This window comes from Hemiscyllium ocellatum, chromosome 30, assembly GCF_020745735.1.
Source record: "Hemiscyllium ocellatum isolate sHemOce1 chromosome 30, sHemOce1.pat.X.cur, whole genome shotgun sequence".
Lineage (NCBI taxonomy): Eukaryota > Metazoa > Chordata > Chondrichthyes > Orectolobiformes > Hemiscylliidae > Hemiscyllium > Hemiscyllium ocellatum.
In genome coordinates, this window is record NC_083430.1 from 44,651,463 (window position 1) to 44,678,924 (window position 27,462).

General features: G+C 41.9%; 1 protein-coding gene across 1 annotated transcript; it reads right to left on the minus strand.

The window, feature by feature from the left end:
* Positions 1 to 672: 672 nt before the first annotated feature.
* On the minus strand, positions 673 to 27,444 carry LOC132829821 (protein THEMIS-like). Its single transcript, XM_060847185.1, has 5 exons — positions 27,345 to 27,444; positions 22,699 to 23,136; positions 1,434 to 2,309; positions 972 to 1,204; positions 673 to 762 (listed from the first exon to the last, which is right to left on the minus strand). The coding sequence occupies exons 1-5, from the start codon at positions 27,442 to 27,444 to the stop codon at positions 673 to 675; spliced, it is 1,737 nt and encodes a 578-aa protein (XP_060703168.1).
* Between the last annotated feature and the right edge of the window lie 18 nt (positions 27,445 to 27,462).

Below are 27,462 nucleotides of genomic sequence, written 5' to 3' on the forward strand. Positions count from 1 at the left end.
AAGTAACCATTCCCTCTACCATTGATGCTCAGTAGCAGTATGTGTAAAATCCACAAGATGCACTACAGAAATTGACCAAAAATTCTTAGACAGTACAGTCCATCCCACAATCACTTCTATCCAGAAGCATAAGGGCAGCAGATACATGGGAACACCATCTCTTTCCAGTTCCCATGATGCTATTCTCCATTCTGACTTGGAAATGTATAACTACTGGGTAAAAATCCTGGAATTACCTCCCTAATGACATTGTGGATCTACCTACAGAATGTGGTCTGCAGCATGTGGATCAAGAAGGCAGCTCACCACCACTTTTCAAGAGCAAAGTGGCTCAGCCAGCGATTCCTACATCCTGCAAGTGAACTTAAAATATAATCAGTAACTACTGAAACATAGATACTGTTTATTACTTCTCAGAACACTGATAGATATCAGAATAGGAGGAAGGTGTAACCTCTTAAGACCATCCTGTTATTTAATAGTTGATCTACACTTCAGCTCCATTCACTTAGCTTTGTTCACTATTCCTTGATACCTTATTCAATAGAAATCTATCAATCTCAGAGTTGAATTGATCAATTAATGCTAGCTTTACTAACTTTCTGAGTGTTAGACTCCAGATTTCCACTTCCCTGTTTACACTTATTGACATTACCCTGGAATGGCCTCGTTTTAATTTAAAGCTTCTGTCTCCTTGTGATGGAAGTCTACCACCAGAGGTAAGAGTTTATCTCCAGCAACTGCATCAACTCCTTTAGTTATCTTAAATGCATTAATTAGATCAACTCTTAATCATGTGTGTTCAAGAGAACAAAAACGTACTGTTTGCAACCAATTCGCATAATCTAACACTTTCAGTTCTGGTCTCATTCTGGTGAATCTAGACTGCAATCCTCTCAAAAGCCTCCTGCTTTGAGGTATCGTGCCTAGAACTGAAAACTATACTTCTCATGACATCAGATAATTCTTACCTTAGGGGGTAAAGGTGGTTGTTGCTGTATATAACCTGGAACAGGAGAACGACAAGGGGCTTGAACTGGAGTGGAGTCTGACAAGACAGTATCTTTGCTTAGTCTTTTGGATGGTCGAGGTGGTGGACACAGATTTGGAGAAGAATATTTCCGCAGATTATAGTACATGAAATCAGTCAACTCTTCCACTGAGGCTGCATTTTTAAGGTTACAGTCCTCCTCAGCTTTGTTCCCTATTCGTTGATACCTTATTCAATAGAAATCTATCAATCTCAGAGTTGAATTGATCAATTAATGCTAGCTTTACTAACTTTCTGAGTGTGAGTCTGACAAGACAGTATCTTTGCTTAGTCTTTTGGGTGGTCGAGGTGGTGGACACAGATTTGGAGAAGAACATTTCTGCAGATTATAGTACATGAAATCAGTCAACTCTTCCACTGAGGCTGCCTTTTATAAGGTTACAGTCCTCCTCAGGAGAGTCTTCTAGATGACAGACAGTCATAGTCATCCATTCGACTGGAATTGAGAAACACTCAGAAGGCTGTTCATGGAAACTGACAACCAAATTAGGTACCACAATTATTTCCTCCAATTTAATTGTTGGGAATGCTGTTAAGATATCATTTAGTAAAGTAGGATCTTTTGATGTGACTTTTACTTGAAAAGGTAGTTTGAATTTATCACATATTTCCAAGATTTTGTATCCCTTGGTGTCATGGACATCTTCCACAAAATGACCCTCGAGGTACAAGGGAAGCATCAGAGTCTCATCCTCATCCTCATCCTCCGTGATCTTATTGCACATGAGCATGTCAACATTTTGAATTACGCCATCAACGGTCAGTTGTGTCGTGGTCCTAAACATGGTGACTAAGCGGTCACCCACACATAGAGAAGATAATCCATCTTTATTCCACATGCAGTCTCTTGTTACCACAACATTCAAATGGCTGTCTTGGCTAATGGCATTGCAAAGATCAAACACAGTCACAAACTCTCCAGGCCGCTGTCTGAAGGTTCCTTTGTAGTTTATGGAGATTAAGAAATGCCGGTTCACTTTGTTGAGCATGGATGTTGCAAGGACTTTCTTCAGCAACTCTTTCTTGTAAATTTTCAAAATTCTACCCTTTCTCAGTGAGTGAAACCACTCACCTTTAAAGGGGGACTGCTGTTCTGAGGCATCCAGGATTTTGACCAACATTGGAAATTGATCATGTGACTGGTTTAAAATATCGGACAATGACATTGGTTTGATGAACGTGATATCTTTTTGCTCCTCTGTTACATCCCTTACATCAACTTCCAGAGTTGAGGGTATTTTCACAATCTCTTTTCTGTCTGCGGGAAGAGTTGATAGCTGTTTTAGTAAGCATTCTTTCAGATGTTATGTATACAAACCTCTTATCTTTTGCATTATTCACAACATGAAATATGTTTTATCAAATAACCTGTGATAAAAATCCCATTATAATCTTCTTTTGCCTGCACCACTATTGCTTTAGTCATTTAATCCATCTTGCCTTCTGCAAAAACCTAGGTTTTCCCTCTGTCCTCTCCTCTCCACCCCACCTTTATTCCTTATCTCTGTTACTTCCTTAAAGCAGGTAACACAACACATTTTTTTCAGGTTTGATAGCAGTCATCTATCTGAAGCATACCCTCTATTTCTGTCTCCATGTATACGGCCTGAAATGTTGACTATAGAGTTGATTAAACTAAAACAGTGTCATCAGTTTTTATTTTACATTTCAGATTGAAGAGACCATGGGTTTTGAAGGTGCTATTGTAGGTGTTGATGAATTACTCTGGTGCATTTTTAAAGTGATATATGTCCCTTCCACTGTGTTCTAGTATGGAGAACATTTTTTTTATGTTGTAAGGGATGTGATCAAGCAAGCTGCTTGTCTTGGATGGTGTTGAACTCCTTGAATGTTGCTGGATTTGCACTCATTGAAGTTAATTGGGAGTATTCTATCACAATTGTAAATGGAGGACAGTCTTTGGTGACTCAAGAAATGGGTTATTCAGCAGAGAGTTTCCAGTCTCCGAACTGCTCTTGTAGTATTTATTTTGCTAGTGCAGTTAAGATGCTGGGCAATGGGAAACCCAAGGATGCTGATTGGGGAGGATTTAGCAATGGTAGTACCATAGAATATCTTATATGCAATAATGTGTATTCACTGTTGTAACATAAAATAACACCGCAGTCATTTGTACACACAAATGCTGGAGAAGCAGTAACGAGATGCATGACTAATTCATCTGATTTGTAGTGACATCAGTCGAGGGATATATTTTGGCCTTTGGTACACTGGGGCAACGTCCCTGCTTTTCTAATAATTGCAGGGTTTGATTGCATCTCCAGCCGTGCAGTAATCTATGAATGCACACAGAAGTGTGAACAAAGATTATCATCTGGGCTTCTATTTGTGGTTCAAACCTACAAACCTTGGACTGACAGGCAAGAGTGTTAACATTGAACCAAGGCTGTTACCCAAAGGCAAATTCAAGCATAATCAATTTCTTGGACATCTTCTTGATGCCTTGGCAATAGGTGTCATTGTGTAACCCATCAAGTTCTTGTGCCCATTGGATAGATTGGCATTACATCCACAAGCATCAACTCCCTCCACGCTCAATAGCAGTGGTGTGTACTATCTACAAGACGTACTGCAAAAAGTCACCAAAAATACTCAGACAGCACCTCTTAAATCCATGATCACTTCCATCTAGAAGGACAAGGGTAGCAGATAAATGGGAACATCACCACTTTTAAGTTCCCCTCCTAGCCGCTCACCATCTGACTTGGAAATATATCACTGTTCTTTCATTGTCACTGGGTCAAAATCCTGGATTTTCCTTCCTGAGGGCATGTGGGCCAATCCATAACAGGTGGAGAGCAGTTTTCAAGAAGGCAGCTCACTACCACCTTCTCAAGGGCAACTAGAAATGGGCAATAAAGGCTGCCCAGCTACACCCACATCCCAGAAATGAATAAGAAAAGTACCTTCAGAAGAAGAATGAGATAATCTTGGAGAAAACTAAAGCCATGCAATTACTTGTAATGAGAAAAGATAATTTGTATATTCAAGAGTCTTTATTAAAAATACCTTCTTTTAGAAAATAACCAGGAAATGGTGAATGTTGTAGAATTCATTCACACAGTGTGAGCATTGCTGGTAAAGTCAGTTTTTATTTACCATTCCTAATAGTCCATGAGAAGGCAATGGTGAGCTGCCTTCTTGAATACAACTGAGTACCTTGCAAGATCATTTCAGACAGTTGTTAAAAATGAGCTCCATATGGGTTGGAAGCACCTGTAAATCATATCTGGTAAGGACAGCAGACTGGATTTGGTGGGGCAAAAGTGGTTTGAGTGGAATCTGGCAGTGGCCATGGTCACTGCTAGTGGTCTCATCTTTTCATTTAATGTTTATTTAATTAAGTTGTTATCCCTCAGTTGCTACCACGGGATTTGAATTTATAAATCCAGACTGTCATTCTGAGTCTGTGGATTATAAATTCATTGTAAGTGTTAATGTTTAAAAGGATTTGGGGGTGCCTGTGCAATGATGTGGACAGGTGCAGCAGGCAATCAGGATGGCAAATATATTTTGGCCTTTCTTGTAAAGGGGTTGGAGTGCAGGAATAAAGAAGTATTGGTAAAACTGTACAGCATTATGGTGAACGGTTTTGGTCTTGACATTTAAGAAAACATATAATGGCAGTGGTGCACTGTTGATTCACTATGTTGGTCCCTTGCATATTAATTTGTTTGATCATGAATAATTTTTTTTTAGATTACTGACAGTGTGGAAACAGGTCCTTCAGCCCAACAACTCCACACCGACCCACCGAAGCGCAACCCACCCGTACCCCTACATTTACCCCTTGCCTAATACTACGGGCAATTTAGCATGGCCAGTTCACCTGACCCGCACATTTTTGGATTGTGGGAGGAAACCGGAGCACCCGGAGGGAACCCACACAGACACGGGCAGAACGTGCAAACTCCACACAGTCAGTCGGCTAAGGCGGGAATTGAACCCGGGTCTGTGTCGCTGCGAGGCAGCAGTGCTAACCACTGTGCCACCCACGGTGAGGCTATATTTCTGGCGTTTAGAAGAATGAGAGGCAAACATGTTGAGAAATACAAGATTCTGAAGGGCCTTAACAGGGTAGACATTAAAAGGTTGTTTCTGTAGGATTGTGATGAGATAAGCCAGGTAGGCCTCTCAAAATATAAATTCCTTAATTGGGGCTGATAACCTGGTCTGATGAAGGAGCCCTGGCTGACAGATATAATTAGGAATATCGACAGCAACCGGATGGCCTACCCACCTTTTGGTTTCCTTAACCACAGTTCGCACCTTCCAGCCACCTCTCTGACAGCCTGCCCCCGTACCTGCCCAGAGTAACAGTGCTGAGGACAGCCTACCCATCTTCTGGCTCTTGGTCTGCCCCTACGTACCATCTGGCTCTCGCCCACCCCAATGAGCCATCTGGCCTGTGGACTGTCCTGACACACCTTCTGGCCACGGGCTGTTCTAGAGGAGGTCAGAAGGTGTGTCAGGGTGGATTGAGAACTGGAAGGGGCATGGGAGGCTTGCTGGGTTGCTGGCGGAGGAGTCTGTATTCTATGCACCGATTCTTATCTAATTGGACCGTCATGTCTGTATTTGTTACTGCTTCTTTCATGATGACTGAAAGTGGGATTTGAGGTTTGTCCTCATTTCCCTGGAAACTGGTTGAATGGTAAAGTTTGGGGCCTGGCTTTGCTGATCCTCTCCCTTGTAAATTGCTGTTTCTCTGTATACAGTTATTAATGTTAATTGCCTGCTTGTAAATTGTATTGTTTAATAAATTAATATAACCAGGAAAAAAATATAAACAGGAATGTTAGCCGAAAGGGGCTAGGGGGCGGGCTGACTTTGAGTATCTGGAAGGTGGGTGGGTCGAGTGGTTTGCTGAGTTGTCAGGGTTGTCTGTGTTATTTGCACTGTTTTATTGTTCGGTTTTTCGAACTGTCTGTAGATGATTGTGTTCACTGTTTCCTTCTTTATAATGGAAGGTGGGATTCTAGGTTACCTCGTTTGTCTGCGATCTTGTTGTACAGTGGGGTTTGGGGTTCTGGCTTTGCTGCCCCTTCCCTGTAAATTGCTGTTTCTTGTACAGGCTGTTGTTTATAATAGTTAATAAAATATACTAAAAGCAAGAGTGTCAGGGGTTCAGTTCACTGAGAGTTGGACCACTGACAAGTACTACACACATGTAAATAAAGGGTGACATGGTGATGGGATGTCACTCTCTGTGGAGTTCTCAATTGCGATGAGGGGGGGAAAAACATGCTCCTGAAGAAGTTGGCTCACAACAGTCATCTTTGAGTTGGGGTAAACACTTCTGGCACTATACTGTTATTTGGGAAGCTTGACTCCTTTGATCATGCCAAAGACTGAGCCCATTATGCACAAAGAATATGTTATGTTTTTTTCCAGGCAAATGACATGGGGAAGATAGAACGCAATGAGGAATTCACCTGTCAGCTTGTAGACTTGCAGCTTTTTCAAATATTGAAGGAATGTTTTGACTCCCAAGTCCCTAAAAATTCTGGTATGCTATCAGTTTTATTCAGCAATTACAGAACTGGGGAAATTGGTGTCAGGATTTTTGAAGAGGTTTAACAGCTGGCAGAGTTACATTAAAGGTTTATCCTTTAATGAGATTCTGAGAGGCCATTTGGTATGTAGGATTAATGATGTAACCATGCAAAAGTGCATGGCTGAAGCCCAACTGGACTTCAAACAAGCACAACTTAATATTAGAAAATGTGACAAGTGGAGCTTACGATTACTGGATATGCTGATGGAAGTGGACAGCCTCACCAAAGACACCAAGGTAGGAAATGACGATGTAGTCATCCTCTTTGACGTGACAGCGATATTCACATCAATTAACATCAACCTGACCTCACTACTAGACGAACCAAGGACACAAACACCAAACAGCACCAACTCCATCAGCAAGGACAGCACCCTCAAAGTAGTAGACCGGTGCCTCACAACCCACTTCACCTTCAATGACAAGACCTACACAAATCAATAGGATCACCAATATCAGGATTCTTGGCAGAAACAGTTATGCAGAGGTTGGAACAAACAGCCCTCCCCATGAACTAGCTCAAGCTTTGGGTCCACTATGTGGATGAAACATTTTGTCATCATGAAACGGAACAAGTTAGAAGAAACCCACAAACAACATCTTTACCAATATAAAGTTCACTAATGAGGAAGGGAATAACAACAGGCTTCACTTCCTAGAAGTACAGTAGAACTAAAAGCCAACGGAGAGCTGCAGAAAGTGACACTGACTAGATACTCAATTGCAGGAGCAAATTAACCCAGCGCCCACAAACAGAGCTGCATCAGGACATTTAAATGAGCCATAACACACTGCAGCACTGAGGAATTATGAGAAGATGAAGAAAAATACTTATCAGGTACCTGTTGTTCTTGAACAGGCTGTATAAGCACAGTCCACCAATTCTTCCACAATAAACCTAAACAAGACAACCCGCTCTAATTACACTACCATACATTAAATACATCTCAGATGATGAACAGACTAGTCTGACTCCTTGGCATCATGGTAGCCCAAAACCTACCAACACACTGAAACAGATCTTGGTGAATCTAAAGGACTCTGTACCAACAACCAGCAGAACAAACATACCCTGCAAGAACTGCAACAAGCATTACTTTGGACAGACTGTTAGGAAACTAGCCACCAGGATACATGAGCACCAACTAGCCACCAAAAGACACAACTAGCTATCTCTAGTATCTTTACACACAGATGAGGGACACCAGCTCAACTGAGACAATACATCCATCCTGGGACAGATTAAATAAAGACACACACAGGAATTCCGAGAGGCCTGGCATTCAAACCAGAACTCCATCAATAAACACATCAGTTTAAACCTCATTTACCAACCTCTCAGAAAAAGAACCAGAAGTGATATCACCCACCACAACAGACCAAGACACACAACTGACAAGCAGGGCAGTACACCAGTCTTTACCGAAGGCTCACTGACAATGTTACCTAGCATGGTGACAAAACTTCTGAAAACACATCTTCGCTTAGTGAGCAAACTTACAACTTGACCCTCACCAGGCCAACTAAACTGGGGTACACCATTTGATTGAAGGCAATTTCAGATCCTTACACAAGACATATCCTGGACAGAGGGAGTCTCAGTCACATCACAGCAAAAACCTAACAAAATCCAAGCCTTGGTTAAATGGTTCAACTTTCTTCAGGATCCAGACCAGCAAGCCACTGTAGTTGCTACCAGTACGCTGACTCCAGATAGCAAAACAGTCCCACTAGAGCTGAATTGAATAAGAGAGCTCACAGGCTGGTATCCAGGAGAGTACACACCCTGGAAAATCCACTAAAAGCTGGTTTGGACCAGTTAAATTGATATACAACATCCAAATCAGAACCAATCAAAATAAAGTTAAAAGGTTTAATTGGAAGCACACTAGCTTTCAGAGCGACACTCCATCAGGTGATAGTCAAAATCACATCCGGTTAAACGGTCACCTGGTTCTAATGGAGGTTGATATTCATACATCTGTATCAGTGATTGCAGAACCAGTCTTTAACAAAATTCATTCTGAATTCCAATCCTTGAGATTGTATAAGATCTTAGCTACACTGGGAACCTATGCTGGAAAACTATTACAGGATAAGGATACAATGTTGGCTCCATGAGAAGCAGCTGGTTCAGTTAACCACTGACTGTGGTGAAAGGCTTGGGCCCAAGCCTGACAGGGTGAAATTGGTTGAGAAAGTATTGCCTTGACAGGTTCAACATTTCTCAATTAGTTAATGGCAGCCTGAAAGAAGTCCTAATTAAATATGCAAACATTTTTCAGGAAGGCCTAGGAACTATCAAAGGAGCCAAGGCCATCTTGTGTGTTGACCAGGAAACAATTCCATGATCTGCAAGGCCGAGCCTGTGCCATTTGTCTTACGTGCAAAAGTAGAGGCTGAAATCAGGAAGTTGGGAAACAAAGGAGTCATCAAATCAGTGCAGTTTGTGGAATGGACAGCACCAGTCATATCAATTGTGAAACCTAGTGGGGTTTTAAATAAACAGTAGGCCGTTTCCTGCAGCAGGACACATACCCAATCCCTCGCATAGAGAGTTTAGTCAAACCTGGCAGAAGGCATCCTTCACTAAACTGGACATAGCCCATGTGTCATTGCAGGTGGATGAGGATTCCCAGAAGTATGCTACATTAATACCCATAAGGATTTGTATCAATATATGGGAGTGCCATTTGCAGTATAATCAGGCAGTGCCATTTTTCAGTGGAATATGGCAAACATTTCACAAGGTCTACTGCAGGTCGCCGTTTAATGGGATGACGTGCTAATATTAGGGAAGACTAATAGAGTACTTAGAGAATTTGAATGTAGGCCTCAAATGTTTCCCCAAGGTGAGGTATGTCTTAGAAGGTCACGAAAATATGTGTTCCAGGCACCCCAAGTGATCTAATTGGGTTACATAGTTAACAAGATTGGGTTACACCCTTTGGAAAATAAAATAAGGGCTATCAAAGATGCCCCAGCTCCCATGTTTGTACTGGTGCTTAGGTCTTTCCTCAGATTTGTAGATTCCTTCTTGGCACCCTTACATCTTCTGTTGAAAATGGATCAGCCTTGGATATGGTCTTGTAGCCAAGATGTAGTGTTTAGGGAAGAGAAGGAGCAGCTGTCATTGTCTAAGGTGTTGGCATACAACGATATCAAACGAGATCTGGTGCTGATGTGCGATGCCTCCCTGTATGGTATCAGGGTAGTGTGGCTCACAGGTGGCCCAATGGAGTGGAACTCCTAATAGCACATTCTTCCTGCACTCTGTGGGGTGCAGAGTGCAAATACTCCCAGATAGAGTAAGAATGTTTGGCAGTCATCTTTGGTGTGAGAAAGTTCCACTAATACTTGTACGGATGTAAATTTGTAATTGTAACAGACCACAAGCGCTAGTTAGGGCTACTCGAAGTGGATAAGGCCGTGCCGCCATAGCTTCGGGTTGAATTCAGTGGTGGGCTGTTCTTCCAAGTGCATTCAATTATAAGTTGGAATATTCTCTGCGAGGCCAAGTTGCAAATGAGAATGTTTTAAGCCATCTCCCGTTGGCAGATACGTGAGCAGTATGCCACCGAAGGAAGAGTCCATTCTGATTTTAAACGTTTTGGATACGTTTCCATCACCACTGAAATATCAGACTGTGGATTAAAAAAGACCCAGTTTTGGCAAAACTAAAGCAGCTCGTGGTGATGGGGAAACAAAAGGGCCATCACAACTAAAACTGAAATCTTTCTGGACCTGGACCTTGACCTGGACCGTAGATGATGGCATTTTATTACAGAGAGCAAGAGTGATTCTCCCAAGCAAAGGTTGCTGCCAGACATTGGCTGAACTCCATCAGGGTCATCTCAGGGTTTCCAAATTAAGATGTTGGTGAAAAGTTATGTCTGGCCGCCAGGAGTGGATGCCACCACAACTGTGTTGGTGGGGCAATGCCCAGAATGCCACCAGCAGTTTCCCCAAATTTATGGGAATAGCTGAGTAAACCCTGGATTCAGTTACCCATTGGAAATACTGGTCCTTTCATGGGCTCTTTGTTTTTAGTCATTGTGGATGCCTATTCAAAGCGGTTGGGCATATATAGAATTCATTCATCAAAATGGGGACGATGATTGAAAATTTAGAAGCATCTTTTGCGATACACACACTCTCTGAGGTTTTGGTCACAGACAATGGGCCATCAGTTATCAGCAGAGAATTTGAGTATTTCCTTATGTCGATTGGAATTTGGCATGTAAGGACATCTCCATACCATCCATAATCCAATGGACTGGTGGAAAGAGTAGTCCAAACTTTAAAGACAGGTTTAAAGCCTACACCTTCTCTCGATACCAAACTGTGCTGGTTCCTGTTTGAAGGTTGTGTTTGACAAATGTAGCAGAGTTCTTTGCGGATGTAACAAGTGCAGTGGATGGAGGGGAACAAGTAGATGCTGCGTACTTGGATTTCCAGAAGGCGTTCGATAAAGTGCCGCATAAAAGACTCATCCATAAGATAAGAATGCACAGAGTAGTGGGGAATGTACTAGCATGGACAGAGGACTGGTTAACCAATAGAAAGCAGAGAGTTGGGATAAATGAGTGTTTTCTGGTTGGAGATCAGTAGTGAGCGCGATGCTGCAGGGTTTGGTGTTGGGACTGCAACTATTCATGAAATATATATGAATATGATGTAGAAGAGGAAACTGAGTGTAACATATCCAAGTTTGCTGATGTCACTAAATTGATTGGAAAGGCAACTGTGCAGAGGATGTGGAAGATCTGCAAAGAGACTTAGATTGGTTAAGTGAGTGGGTAAGGGTCTGGCAGATCGAGTACAATGTTGGTAAATATGAGGTTAACCACTTGGAAGTAAAAATAGTAGGTCAGAGTATTGTTTAAATGGTGAAAGACTGCAGCATGCTGTTGTGCAGAGGGACTTGGGAGTGCTCATACATGAATCGCTATAAGTTGATTTTCAGGTGCAACAGGTAATCAGGAAGGCAAATGGAATATTGGCTTTCATTGCTAGAGGGATTGAATTTAAGAGCAGGGAGGTTCTGCTGCACTTGTACAAGGTGTTGATGAGGTCACGCTTGGAGTATTGTGTGCAGTTCTGGTTTCCTTACTTGAGGAAGGATATGCAGAGGAACCTCAATTATCCGAAGGTCACGGGTGGGGAATATTTTGTTCAGTTCATCGAATACCAGATAACATAGTTAGCCAAGCATCGGGACCTTGTGATTTTGTTTGGTTAATCCAGAATTCAGTTAAATTAGATGATGGATAATTGAGGTTCCTTTGTACTGGCTTTGGAGGTGGTGCAGAGGAGGTTCACCAGGATGATTTCGGAAATGAGAGGATTACCCTATAAGGAGAGGTTGAACCATCTGAGACTGTATGCACTAGAATTTAGAAGAATGAGAGGGGATCCTATAGGAACATATTAAATTATGAAAGTGATGCATTTGACAGAGGCAAGCAAATTGTTTCTGCTGGTGTGTGAGACTAGGACCAGGAGACATGGCCTCAAGATTAGGGGGAGTAGATTTAAGACAGAGGTGAGGAGGAGCTGCTTTTTCCAGAGAGTAGTGAATCTGTGGAATTCTCTGCCCAAGGAAGCAGTAGAAACAGCTTTATTTAAATATGTTCAAGACACAGTTGGCTGGGTTTTGCACGTTAGGGGAATTAAGAGTGATGGGGATAATGCATGTGGGAGAAGATGAGATGATGGATAGATCAGCCATGATCTAAATGAATGGCAGAGCAGGCTCTATGGGCCAAATGGCCTATTCCTGTTTCTATTACTATGAAACATTATAGGAGCACCCCTCACACAACTACAGGGACAGCTCCAGCAGAGTTGCTAATGGGGAGAAGACTCTGCACCACGTTAAATCTGATCTTCCCACTCCTGGGAGGAGGATGAAATGGCACCAGGAATGCCAATGCTGGACACAAGACTCCTCTAAGCGAGAGAGACAGTTTGCTTCAGGGGACGAACCTTGATGCAGAAACCACAGGAAGGACCCTGTATGGGTAAGAGGCGTGGATGACACGAGGTTAGGTCCTGAGATGTACAAAGTTCAGGGAGGAGAAACAAGCACATGGACTACATGAAAGCTCTGACCTTGCAAACATGCCCAGCCCATAAAACATCCAGCAAAAAGATTAGAATTCCAGGGTTCACCCCCTCCCCCTCATGTGTAAAAAACCTCTGAGGACGAGATGGACATGATAGATGTTGTAGCCTCAACAGCATTAATGATGGAAGAAAATGAACAATTTCAGCCAGGTCACTCTGGGTACAAGAGGCAAGCTATGGACGGATACTCACTGACAAGGTCTGAGGCAGAGTTGGCGGAACCAGACCTGGTGTGAAAATGTGGAGAAGGATTTGGAAAAAGAATGGACCTACATCCTAGGACTTAGAGGAGGAGGAATATATTAACTCAACTAATATATTAACAGAAAAAAAGGGAAAAAAAACTATCATCCATGTCATTCATACCTACGAACTGTCCACTGGAATTGTTGAAATGGACTTCTCTTGCTACACAGAAGCAACAAATGTTGGTAGCTGTTTTTATATCCACAAAAAAAGTAAATGGTGGCAGAGGAAAAAAGCTGTTTTCATAATAAATTTTCAGGAAAAAAAACAAAAAGATGGCAAAAGAATAGGAGGGAGCATAAAAAAAAAGAAAAAAGAAGAAAAGAAAAAATAAAGAAAAAAAAAGGAAATAGAAAAAACCCCCAAAAAAACAACAAAAAAATACACTTGAATGACATAGCGTCAGATGATGTGGAGTCTGTGTGGGTGGAATTGAGGAACCACAAAGGCAAAAAAACCATAATTGGAGTTGTGTACAGACCTCCTAACAGTGGTCAGGATGTACCGGGAAATAGAGAAGGCATGTCAGAAAGGCAAGGTCATGGTGATCATGGGAGACTTCAATATGCAGGTGGACTGGGTAAATAATATTGCTAGTGGATCCAAAGAAAGGGAATTCATGCAATGCTTGCAGGATGGCTTTTTGGAACAGCTTGTCATGGAGCCCACGAGGGAGCAGGCTATTCTGGACCTAGTGCTTTGCAATGAACCAGACTCTATAAAAGATCTTAAAGTAAGGGAACCCTTAGGAAGCAGCAATCATAATATGGTAGAGTTCAGTCAGCAGTTTGAAAGAGAGAAGGCAAAATCGGATGTAATGGTGTTACAGTTAAATAGAGGGAATTATGAGGGCATGAGAGAGGAACTGACAAAAATAGACTGGAAGCAGAGGCTAACCGGGAAGACAGTAGAGCAAAAATGGCAGGAGTTTGTGGGTATAATTGAGGACACTATACAGAGGTTCGTCCCCAGGAAAAGAAAGATTATCCGGGGAGGGATTAGATAACCATGGCTGACAAAGGAAGTCAGGAAATGTATTAAAGAAAGAGAGATCCTATAAAGTGGCCAAGAACAGTGGGAAATCAGAAGATTGGGAAGGCTACAAAAACAAACAGAGGATAACAAAGAGTGTAATAAGAAATGAGAGGATCAAATATGAAGGTAGGCTAGCCAGTAATATCAGAAATGACAGTAAAAGTTTCTTTCAGTACATAAGAAACAAACGACAGGCAAAAGTAGACATTGGGCCACTTCAAACTGATGCAGGAAGCCTAGTGATGGGATATAAGGAAATAGCAGGAGAACTTAACAAGTATTTTGCGTCAGTTTTCACAGTGGAAGACATGAGTAATATCTCAACAATTAAAGGGAGTCAGGGGGATGAGTTGAGTAGGATTGCCATTACAAAAGAGATAGTGCTAGAAAAGTTAAAAAGTCTTAAAATTGATAAATCTCCTGGCCCCGATGGGATACACCCTAGAGTTCTGAGAGAGGTGGCTGAGGAAATAGCGGAAGCATTGGTTGAGATCTTTCAAGAGTCACTGGAGTCAGGAAAGGTCCCGGATGATTGGAAGATGGCTGTTGTAACCCCCTTGTTCAAGAAAGGATCAAGACAAAAGATGGAAAATTATAGGCCAATTAGCTTAACCTCGGTTGTTGGTAAAATTCTAGAATCCATCATTAAGGATGAGGTTACTAAATTCTTAGAAGAGCAGAGTCTGATTAGAACAAGTCAACATGGATTTAGTAAGGGGAGGTCATGCCCGACAAACCTGTTGGAATTCTTTGAAGAGGTGACAAGTAGGTTAGACTAGGGAAACCCAGTGGATGTGGTCTATCTAGACTTTCAAAAGGCCTTTGATAAAGTGCCACATGGGAGGCTGCTGAGCAAGGTGAGGGCCCATGGTGTTCGAGGTGAGCTGCTGGGATAGATTGAGGATTGGCTGTCTAACAGAAGGCAGAGAGTTGGGATAAAAGGTTCTTTTTCGGAATGGCAGCCGATGACGAGCGGTGTCCCGCAGGGTTCAGTGTTGGGACCACAGCTATTCGCATTATATATTAATGATTTGGATGAGGGGACTGGGGGCATTCTAGCGAAGTTTGCAGATGATACGAAGTTAGGTGGACAGGCAAGTAGTACTGAGGAAGTGGGGACACTGCAGAAGGATCTAGACAGTTTGGGAGAGTGGTCCAGGAAATGGCTGATGGAATTCAAAGTGAGCAAGTGCGAGGTCTTGCACTTTGGCAAAAAGAATAAAAGCATAGACTACTTACTAAATGGTGAGAAAATTCCTAAAGCCAAAGTACAAAGGGATCTGGGAGTGCTAGTCGAGGATTCTCTAAAGGTAAACATGCAGGTTGAGTCTGTGAATAAGAAAGCGAATGCAATGTTGTCACTTATCTCAAGAGGGTTGGAATATAAAAGCAGAGATGTGCTACTGAGACATTATAAAGCTCTGTTTAGGCCCCATTTGGAGTACTGTGTCCAGTTTTGGTCCCCACACCTCAGGAAGGACATACTGGCACTGGAACGTGTCCAGCGGAGATTCACACGGATGATCCCTGGAATGGTAGGTCTAACACATGAGGAACGGCTGAGGATCCTGGGATTGTATCCATTAGAGTTTAGAAGATTAAGGGGAGACTTAATAGAGACGTACAAGATAATACATGGATTGGAAAGGGTGGATGCTAGGAAATTGTTTCCGTTAGGCAAGGAGACTAGGACCCGTGGATACCGCCTTAGAATTAGAGGGGGTCAATTCAGAACAGAAATGCAGAGACATTTCTTCAGCCAGAGGGTGGTGGGCCTGTGGAATTCATTGCCACAGAGTGCAGTGGAGGCCGGGACACTAAATGTCTACAAAGCAGAGATTGGTAGATTCTTGTTGTCTCGAGGAATTAAAGACTTCGGGGAGAACGCTGGTAAGTGGAGTTGAAATGCCCATCAGCCATGATTGAATGGCGGAGTGGACTCGATGGGCCGAATGGCCTTACTTCCACTCCTATATCTTATGGTCTTATGGAATGTAGCGATTGGAACGATGTCAGCCAGGAATTTATAATCATCCCAGATTGGGGTTTTTAATCTGGTCCAAACAGGGAGTCCTGGCTGAGAGATGTAAACAGGAGTGTCAGAGGTTCTGCTTACTCTAGGAGCCAGCTCTGAACTAGCTGAACCAATGTCAAGTGCTATGCACATGTAAATAAAGGGTGACTTGGTGACGGGATACTGGCCTCTGTGGAGTTATTTCAGTTTCTGCTGGTGGAGGGAAGCTAAAACGTAAAACAAGAGGATTAAGTCTCCAGATGAGGAGCCAGTCATTTAGGACTTAATGAGGCAAAATTATTTCATTCAAAGGATTGAGCATCTATCAAGCTCTCTATCTCAGAGGATTGTGGGTACTTCACTGTTAAAAATGTGTAACCAACAGTGCTATCAAACAGTTCTTGCTCAGCATTAACCTGCTCAGTGATGCCCAGTTTGGGTTCTACCAGGGCCACTTTGCTCCTGACCTCATTAAAGCCTTGGTTCAAACATAGATAAAAGAGCTGAATTCCAGAGGAGAGGTGAGAGTGATAGCTCTTGACATCAAGGCTGCATTTGACCAAGTGAAGCATCAAGGAGCCCGAGTAAAACTCAAATCAATAGGTAGCGGAAGCAAGCTTCCTGGTAGTTAGAGTCAAACCTGTTAAATAGGAAGATGGTCGTCGTTGACGGAGGTCAGTCATTTCAGTTCCAAGACATCTGTGCAGGAGGTCCTCAGGGCTATGTAGGCTCAACCATCTTCAACTGCTTCATTAATGACCTTCCCACCAATATAAGATCAGAAGTGGGGATGTTTGCTGATGAATGCACAATGTTCAGCACCATTTGCAACTCCTCAGATACTGAAGTTGTCCATGTTCAAATGCAACAAGATCCTGACAATATCCAGGCTGGGGCTGACAAGTGGCAAGTAACATTCGTGTCACACAAATACCATCATAAAGAAGGGACAATCTAACCACCACCCCTTGATATTTAACAATGTTACTATCACTGAATCCCCCACTACCAACATCCAGGGGGTTATCATTGACCAGAAACTTAATTGGACTCACCACACAAAAACACCTACAAGAGCCGGTTAGAAGATAGGAATACTGCAGCGAGTAACTCACCCCCGATTCCTCAAAGCCTGCCAACCATCTACAAGGCACAAGTCAGGTGTGTGTTGGAATACTCTCCACTTGCCTGATGAATGCAGCCCTAACAAAACCTCAAGAAGTTTGCCATCATCCAGGACAAAGCAGCCCACTCGATTGTCACTACATTCACAAGCATCTATTCCCTCCAACTTCGACACTCAGAGTAGCAGCAGTGTGTACTAACCACAAGATGCACTGCAGAAATTCACTGAAGGTCTTCAGATAGCACCTTTCAATCCCACAACCACTTTCATCTAGAAGAACAAGGACAGCAGATATATGGGAAGACCACCATCTTCAAATTCCCCTCCAAGTCACTCACCATCCTGACGTGGAAATAATTCCCTCCATAATGGCACTGTGGATCAAGCCAAAGAAGGTGGATTGCAGTCATTCAGGAAGGCAGTATATCATCATCTTCTCAAGGACAACGTGGGACAGACAATAAATGTTGGCCAGCCAGTGACACCCACATCCCACAGAAAAACAAATTAAAAATAAGTTAAAGGCTGGACTAGACTGATTTAGGCAATCAGGAGATATGTAGAGGAATTCAGAAATATGGAGTTAAAGCCCAAGATCAGCCATGATTTTATTAAACAATGGAGCAGGCTCGATTGGCTTTATAGTCTACCCCTGCTCCTATTTCTAATGTTCTCGTACATACCCTTATAAGGCACTTTTGTGTATGTCTCTTGATTTAAGCTATGCTGCACTCAGGGTAACATCAGTTTCTGTTCTCATTGTTCAACAGCTAATGTTAGCAACTTTTAACTGGAAATGTAAAGTGTTTTTTTTTACCTTTTTAAATTATTTCTAGAGTCTAAGATTAAGATGACTGAACAAATCAAATTCTTTGAAAACATTACCTTTGGAATTCTACCCATTTTTCCAGGAAAACTGCAGATTTGTGATCTGACCTCTCATTTCTTCATGCTGCCTCATTTACCTTTTATCTACATTCACAAACCTATTTCATTAATGCCCATCCCCCCACCACTGTAAGGTCAGAAGGGTAGATGTTTGTTTATGATTGCACAATGTGCAGCGCAATTTGTGATTCGTCAGGTACTGAAACAATCTATTCCCATTTAAGCAAGACCTGGACAATGTTGAGGCTGAAGTAAATGGCAAGTAACATTCACACCAGCCAAGTGCCACCAAGGGCACATCTGCAAAGGAGAGAATGTATCTGTCCTTGTTATTCAGTCATGTTTCTGTTGCCGCATCTCCCAGTATCAACTTCTTGGGATTACTGTGCTGCAAACACATAAATATTATAACTACAACAGCACATTAGAAGCTACATTATGTGCAGTGAGTAATTCACCTCCCGATTCCCCAAAATCTATCCCACATCCCATTCCTGATGAAGGGCTTATGCCCGAAACGTCGATTCTCCTGCTGCTTGGCCTGCTGTACTTTTCCAGCACCACACTCTTGACTTTATCCTACATCTGCCAGACACAGGCCAGGAGTGAGAGACTCCACTTGCCTGGCTGTGTGCAGTTCCAACATCACTCAAGAAGCCTGCCAAGCATTCAGGACAAAGCAGCTTGTTTGACTGGCACCCAATCCATCATCTTCAATGTTTCACTCCCTTCACCATCAACATGCGGGGAAGCAGTATGTACCATCTGTAACATGCAATACTGCAACTCTCCAATACTCTTTGACAGCATTTTCCAAATCCATGACCTCCACCAGCTATGAGGACAAGGGTAGAAGATCTGGACACTGCTACCTGTACATTCCCCTCCAAGCAACACACCATTCTGATGAATTATACCTCCGTTCTTTCACTTTGCTGGGTCAAAGCTATGGAACATCCTCCCTAATAGTATTGTAGGCTTACACAGGACAGATAGACAGCAGCAGTTCAAGAAGGCAGCTCACCATTAATAAGGACAATTAGGGAATGGCATTAAATGTTGACTTCGCCCACAATGCCACATTATGCAAAAGAATAATTAAAAATCAATCCACAAGAGATAGAAACGGCAGCTTAAAATGAGGGATGGGACAGAAGAGAGTGCTGATTGACAAGTTCACCGCAATCCACGGTGACACTTCTAACCATGTTGAAAGCTGCTTAAAATGCCTTTTGAGAAGTCACGTCTTTCATGTCAGTGCCATTAATTTAATCCTATTCATATATCCATCCAGTTACCTTTTAAATGTTGTAATTGTACCAGCCTCCACCTCTTCCTCCGCCAGTTCATTCCATACACGCACCATCCTCTGCGTGAAACATTTATCCCTTAGGTCCCTTTTAAATATTTCCCCTCTCACCTTAAAATGATGCCCTACCCTGGGAAAAGGACATTACCTATACACCCTATGCATGCCCCTCATGATTTTATAAATGTCTGTAAGGCCATACAATAAGATTCCCCTCTGATGCTTCAGGAAAACAGCCTCAGCCTATTCAGCCTCTCTCTCTATAGCTCAAATCCTCTAAACATTGGTAACATCCTTGCAAATCTTTTCTGAACCCTTTCAAGTTTAACGGCCTGTTTCCTATAGCAGGGAGACCAGAACTGAACACAATATTCCAAAGTGGCTTGACCAATGTCTTGTGCAGCCGCAACATGACTTCCCAATTCTGATACTCAATGTACTGTCCAATAAAGGCAAGCATACTAGGCACCTTCTTCACTATCCTGCAACTCCACATTCAAGGAACTATGAACCCGCATTCCAAAGTCTCTTTGTTTAGCAACACACCCCAAGTCCTTACCATTAAGTGTATAAGTCCTGTCCTGATTTACCCCAACAAAATGTAGCAGCTCACATTTATCCAGATGAAATTCCATCTGCCACTCCTCAGTCCATTGGCCCATTTGATTAAGGTCCCTTTGTACTGTGAGGTTACCTTCTTCACTGTCCATTTTGGTGTCATCTGCAAGGCTACTAACCATACCTCCTATATTCACATCCAAGTGATTTGACAAAATTATTGACAAAAAACAGTGGACCCTGCACTAATCCTTGGGCACCCCACTGGTCACAGGCTTCCAGTTCAGAAAGCAACCTTCCACAAGCACCCTCTGTCTCCTACCTTGGAGCCAATTTTGTATCAAATTGGCTTGTTCTCCCTGTATTCAATGTGAGTGGAATGCTTGCAGAAATTTCGATGGACTTACTCCTAAGAAATATTTACCCCAACCATAGTTCCCTTCATGATTGGGATTATTCCCACCTTGTGGCTTTAGCAGTCTTTCTGCTATCGCCCTCTGAATTTTACATTGTTTTCCATGTCATGCAACAAACCTGAAAGGCAGTCTGACTTTATGTTGAATTTTATAGCACCAAAATAGTCCATTCAGCCTGAATAGAGCAAGTGATACGTGCAGATACAGTTACAACATTTAAAAGAAATTTGGACTGGTCCATGAGTAGGAAAGGTTCAGATGAATACAGGCCAAAGTCAGGCAAACGGGACTAGTTTAGTTTGGCAAACTTGGTCAGCATGGATGATTTGGATTAAAGGGTCTGTTTCCATGTTGTATGATTCTGAGTCTATGCAAATAATTTCCTAATCGCTCCCTTATCCCTTAATGTGATGATATTAAATTGATGATCTTCAAGGGAGGTAATGGCCTAGTGGTATTATTGCTGTACTATTGACCCAGATAATATTGTGGGGATCTGGGTTCAAATCCTGCCACGGCAGATGGTGAAATTTGAATTCAATAAATATCTGGAATTAAAAAGTCTGATGATGGCTATGAATCTATTATCAGTTGTTGGAGAAAAGCCTATCTGGTTCACTAATGTCCTTTAGGGAAGGAAATTGCTGTCCTTACCCAATCTGAGCTCCATGTGACTCCAGACCCCCAGCAGTGTGGTTGAGTTTAACTGCCCTCTGGGCAATTAGGGGTGAGCAATAAATGCTTCCTGGTTAGTTATGCCCTCATCCTGTGAATGACAGTTTTTCTCAAATCCCCTCTGAATCTCCTGCCCTTTATCCTAAAAATACGATACCTCAACTGAGGGGAACACCCTCTCCAAAGCCCTCATAATCTTACACACCTCAGTGTATGTCCCTCCTCAGCCATCTCTGCTCTAAAGAAAACACTCCAAGGTTATCTAATCTCTCCTTTAGCTCAATTGCTCCATCCCAGGCAACATTTAGGTGTATATCCTCTGTATCCCATCGAATGCTATGATGTCCTCCTGTAATGAGCTGACCAGAACTGCACACAGTACTCCAACTGTGGCCTAACCAACGTTCTGTACAACTGCAATATTGCCTCCTTGCTCTGATATTATATGACACAACTAATAAAAGCAAGTGTCCCATGTGCCTTCTTAATTATCCTATTCATGTGCTCTGCCATCTTGAGGGATCTGTGAATAATTATCCTAAGATCCCTGTGTTCCTCTAAGCTACCCAGTGATTTGCCATCATTAAATATTCCTTCATTTTGTTTCTTCTTCTAAAGTGCATCACCTTGAATTTAATCAGGGCTAAATATCTGCCTCTCCTCTGCCCACCTGACTAATCCATCCATATCTTTTTGTAACCTACAATCATGTTTTTCACTATTAACCACCCTACTAACCTTGATGTTGTCTGCAAATTTGCTTAATACTCTGCCCACATTTTCATCCATATCATTTATGTATAAAACAAACAATAAGAGTTCCAGTACTGAGCATTGTGATAGACTACTGGATACTTGCCTGCAGTCACTCAAACAGCCATCTTCCAATACCTTTTGTGTCCTCATTACTAAACCAGTTTCTAATCCATCTCATCAAGTTTCCCTGAATTCCATGTGCTTTAAACCTCTCAATCAGTCTCCCTCACTAATTAACCCATACTTTTCCAAATGCACGTTAATTCTCTCCTTCAAATTTTCTCCAGTAGTTTCCCTACTACTGATGTAAGACTCATCAATCTGTAATTTTCTAGTCCATTCTACCACCTTTCTTGAAAAGTGGACCCACATCAGCCATTCATATTATGTGGGCAGCATTTATTGCCTATCTCTAGTTGCCAGCGGGCAGTTAAGAGTCAACCACATTGCTGTGAATCTTCAGCCATCTGAAACACATTTCTTTCAATTTTGCATTGAAATAACTGAAAATGAAAACTAGGAGAAATGCACAAGTGCCACTTATTGTTGTCTCAAGCTAATGTGACCCCAATATTCCAACTGCATCTTGACCAATGATTTCCATGCTTTATCTCTGAAAGAGCTGATGAGACAAGCTTGAGTGAAATATTTGAAGTTTCTGTATTGACATTTATCGCAGAAAAGGCAGAAATCTCCTCTTGACAAACCCAGTCCATACTAACTGCATTATAATTTGGACAGAGGGGCTCACAGACACGTTAAGTGAGATACCTAATGGAAAGTATGTCCAGTTTTGTCACACTCACTTATATAATATACTGTTTCTCCCATAGGGTTCAGATAATGCATTTGGATAGTGCTTTTGTCATGGATGGAGTCAAATAAAAATGAAAACCTTTGCTAAAATGCTCACTTACAGTGCATAATTGCTTGAACTTCATGTACAAGTGACAGCACTAATGCACCCTGAAAATGCCTTGGCATGCAGGCATCCTTCGTGTCAGCAAGCCTCACTCTTCTTTTTGTCAGAAGTTTTGATTCGATAATGTCCTTAATAGTATACACCTTGTTGTCTTCACATTCATAGAACTCCCCTTTCAAAGCAAAGGGTAGTGTAACATGGACCTGCTCAGAATCACCATCCACAATACAATTTACATATTCCTGATCCTCACGAAACTCAGTTGATGTGATTGTTATGGGGTCTCCCTTTCCAATGATAAAATCGTTTGTGATGATATCTGTAAGGGACTGAAAGGTGATCAATTCTGAATTCTGATTTTCAGTTTCTAATGATTTAATGATTTCCTCGACTGATGTGTAAGGGTATCCATCGGGAAGAAGCTTGAAGTGTCCTGTGAAGAAATAAAGAAGAAGTCAAGAAGTTCATGTGGTACAGGAAAAGCACACAGCTTGAAATATATATCAGCCAAGATCAGATAAAATGTGCACATCCCAAAAATACGAACCCTTATATTTTCAGAAGCTTCATTGCCAACTAGAAATGCTCATTACAAAAACACAAGATTTGATGAGAAGTTGGTGTTCTTCTGTGAATTTGATTCATTCTCTTTTATGATTTCATTGGCCTTAAACTCCTTTGTCCTTCAGACATTCAGGTCATGGAAATGACCAATAACCAGCCTATCTACCTCCACCTGCACCTCAAAACCCCCACCATAGTGATGTCTCTACAGTGTCCTGAATAACCTCCTTTAAACTCTGCATTTGAACTGGGGGGAATGAGTGTGGTCCAATACAGAGATTTCAAATGCATGGATCCCTGTGAGGATAAATCGTTTGGCTAACCAGAACCTGCCCTTTGACTGGAATCAGATGATACCCTTGACCAACTGTGGTCCCTGATTAGCCAGAATTTCCCTTAATCCCACTAAGAACGTTGACTTTGATTTTCAGACATGGCCATTTGGTTGTTATGCATACAATGTAAGCAGCTAGCACATAAGTGTGACATTGATATACCATGGTGCTATACAGGAAAACGTCCACCCCCTTGACAGTTTAGTGCTCTGATCTGTGACAAGCTTTCTGCCCCTCCTGCTAAAACTAAATAGGAGAAAGTGAGGACTGCAGATGCTGGAGATCAGAGCTGAAAATGTATTGCTGGAAAAGTGCAGCAGGTCAGGCAGCATCCAAGGAGCAGGAGAATTGATGTTTCGGGCATGAGCCCTTCTTCAGGAATGCTAATGCAAGGGCCAAAGACTGGCAGCCCCAAAGTAAATGTAAAGTAATCCACTTAGCCTGCACAATCCTGGACACTATGGGCAATTTAGCATGGCCAATCCACCTAACCTTCACCCCTTTGAACTGTAGGAAGAAACCAGAGCACCTGGAGGAAACCCACGCATGCACAGGGAGAACTTGCATACATCACACAGACAGCCACCCAAGACTGGAATCAAACCTGGGTCCCTAGTGCTGTGAGGCAGCAATGCTAGTCAATGAGTTTAGCCACCTTGCCATGAGGAAGAGGTGAATTGGAAGCTGCATAGAAATGATGCATTCATGCGTTGAACTTCGATTGTTGCCATTTTTTTAGCAAGATTCTGAAATCACCATTCAAACGTTATTGGAAATTTGAAATTGTTTTACTTGGTATTAAGTTTCTTCTTTTTTAATTTTCACCACATTTCCCTCCATTTCTTGTAATTTCCCATGCCACTCAAGGGAATGGAAAATTTTGCCAAAGGAATATCAATAACTACAAGTCCTCTAAGCTACATGCCAGTCTCACTCACAACCATATTTTTATTTTTTCAGTGTCACTGGGCCAAAATCCTTGAAGTTCCCGTCTAACAGCATTGAAAGTCTGCCTTTACCACATGGACTGCACTGGTTCAAGAAGGCAGTACTTCACCACCTTCTCCAGGGCAATTAGGGATGGACAATAAATTATGTCCTACCTTGCAAAATTTACAAGTCTAAATGAATAAAGTGTGCAGCTTCCAGTTGAATCATTGGATAATGAGCAGGTGTGGGAATCTTAGCCTCTTATGTTGGACTGCTGAGATAATTTGGAAGAGGGCAACAGCTTCCTAGCTGTGAGCTGAGAACGGAGCACAAACTGCCTCCTCTGGTCTGTATTGTTTCTCTATTGTTCCTTTAAGAGGCTCCTTAAAATACAGCATTTATTCCCCATCCCTAGATATCCTTTAGGAGATGGAGGTATGCATCACCTTGAAATGCAGCATTGAAGGTATTCCCACAGTGTGCGGGGATCATCCATGCAGCAACTGAAGATAGGGCAGCATATTCCCAGCCAGGATGGGGTGTGATTTGAATGGAAATTTGAAGATAATGATCTTTCCATTTTCTTTTAATGGAAAACAACACCTGGAATAGAAAGTTGTTGGTTTGTGTTTGCTGATCTTTAAACTCTGTGCTCACTGTTAGTAATCTTGCCATTCCCAACACAGCAATGGAGGCTGCAGCTTGACCATCCTGGGGATGAGCTAGATCTATATGACCTCTGCAGGATATATCATAACCTTCTCCACTGTGTATTGGACTTTGTTGTTTAGATGAACTTTGTGTAATTTGCTTTAACTTAGAAGGATTCTAAACATAATTGAGGTTGTGGTTCGAGTCTTGTTCCTAATGGAAGTAACATTACAGCATCCATGATTTACATCATCTGAAAGTGATGATACATTTTCTGCATTTAGAGGGTCTGAAGGATAGTTGATGTTCAAAATGCTAAGTAGGTGAATCAAAGAATCATAACAGAATTACACCACAGAAGAGGGTTGAGTCTGTCAGTCCTAATTCCATGCATTCCTCTACGTTTGTGGTCTTCAACTATTGATCCAATTCCATTAAAATGTGTTTAACTCTGCCTCATTACCAACTGTTGTTAAAGCATTCTGTGTTCCAATAAGATGCAGTCTGAAAAATGATCTTTTAAGATTTGGGTTGTTGAATGATAGCCTAGTGACAAGGTATTATGGGGTTTGACTTTTGGTTAATTTTGTCAGATTTTCACCCATTCAGGCAGCCTTTTCGTGAATGAATTACTAAAATGTAAATATTTGTGTTTTGGCATCCTTCTGGTATTGATGAGAGATTTTTAAAAAATTCTTTAATGCACAAGTGGGGACCAGAAGGAAGAAACTAAGCAAACCGTTTAACATCATATATTTCCTTTAGAAATTAAAAAGCTTTCTACACCAAGCATTATCACAAAAATGATACCAGGAGGAAACTCTCTAAGGATGACCTCAAACCTCCCTGAAGAAATACAATATCCTCACCAATTGAAGGGAATCCCAAGGCTAAGACCACCCAAATTGAGTTGTGGCATTTTGAGAGGCCCTAACCTTTCAAGTGCTGGTGTGGATTGTGATAGTCAACAAAGGTGATATTGTGCACTGGGAGCAGATTGATAGTGGATCTTTTCCCTTCCAAATAAGGTCCATTTTTCATACACCCCCATTAATGTATCAATTCTAGCTTGAAGCTTGGCCTCTCATTGCATATGTTGTGATGTATAGTGTATAAAATACATCTTTAATGTCATTTACTTTGAAATTTGGATTTTCAACTAGTGGCATTTGCTTTTGGTTTGTGCATACAAAAGATTTTAATAATTACTTTGTCAGTACTCTGTGTTACAACACAGGGTAAACCCTTCTGCTAACTTAAACCCGACACACAGAGAGCTCACACACAAAGCTCACCTAGCGTCGTAATCTGTTAAATTTCAAGAGGCAAAGAACTATCTCAGATTTTACTAAAGAAACTAACAATTTTTTAAGTCCAAAAGGGAATATTCGAACCATTATTTTCAACTCCTTTCTCCGAAACCTATCTTTTACCTTCTACTCTACAATACTGGTCCAATAAATTCCCTCTTAAATTTACAGCAAATCACTTTCAAACCTAGTTATCATTTTCAGATGTCATACTTTCTCTGTAAGTTTCTCTAGTTCTGTTTTGGTCTTCTGCTGCACAAACTTCTTATGGACAGGTTCCTTTCAGAGAGCTATTCTGCTGGCAGTCTTTACTTGTAGGTGCTTTTTGCTGTTCTCCCCCAACTGTTCAAAATGTTCAGTTTTATACCCCAAAATGTCAGATAATTTCATTGGTTTGATGTCTTCCTACACAGTAAAATTAAACTTTGATTGGATTTTGGTCTTGGGGCATAATTCAAACTGATTGGCCAAATTTGAATTTGTTTTTGTACCATTGCAACACAACACCAGCTATTTGTGTTAACCAAATTTTTAATTTGTTCAGCACACTCTGTGCATCCTGATGAAGGGCTTTGGCCTGAAATGCTGGTACTCCTGCTCTTCAGATGCTGCCCAACCTGCTGTGCTTTTCCAGCACCACACTCTTGACTCTGATCTGCAGCATCTGCAGTCCTCACTTTCGCCATACGTGCCATAAAGTATGATCATACACTTCAGACAACACTCATGGAAAAGAAGCAGGAACTGAGCAAGAGCTGTGCCAGTAATAAAAATGGCAGTGGCCATCAGAGCTTCACCATTACAAACCAATCACGGGTCAGGTGAAGAAGAGGGTGGGACTCCCTAGCAACGGTTGGGCGAGGAATTTGAATATCGAGGCCTGTGAGTGGTCGGCTGCTGCACTCGACCTGTTTGGCGTGCTTTGTCCGATCCGAACGGGCTTTCGTCCATTACACGGTCACGGGAAGG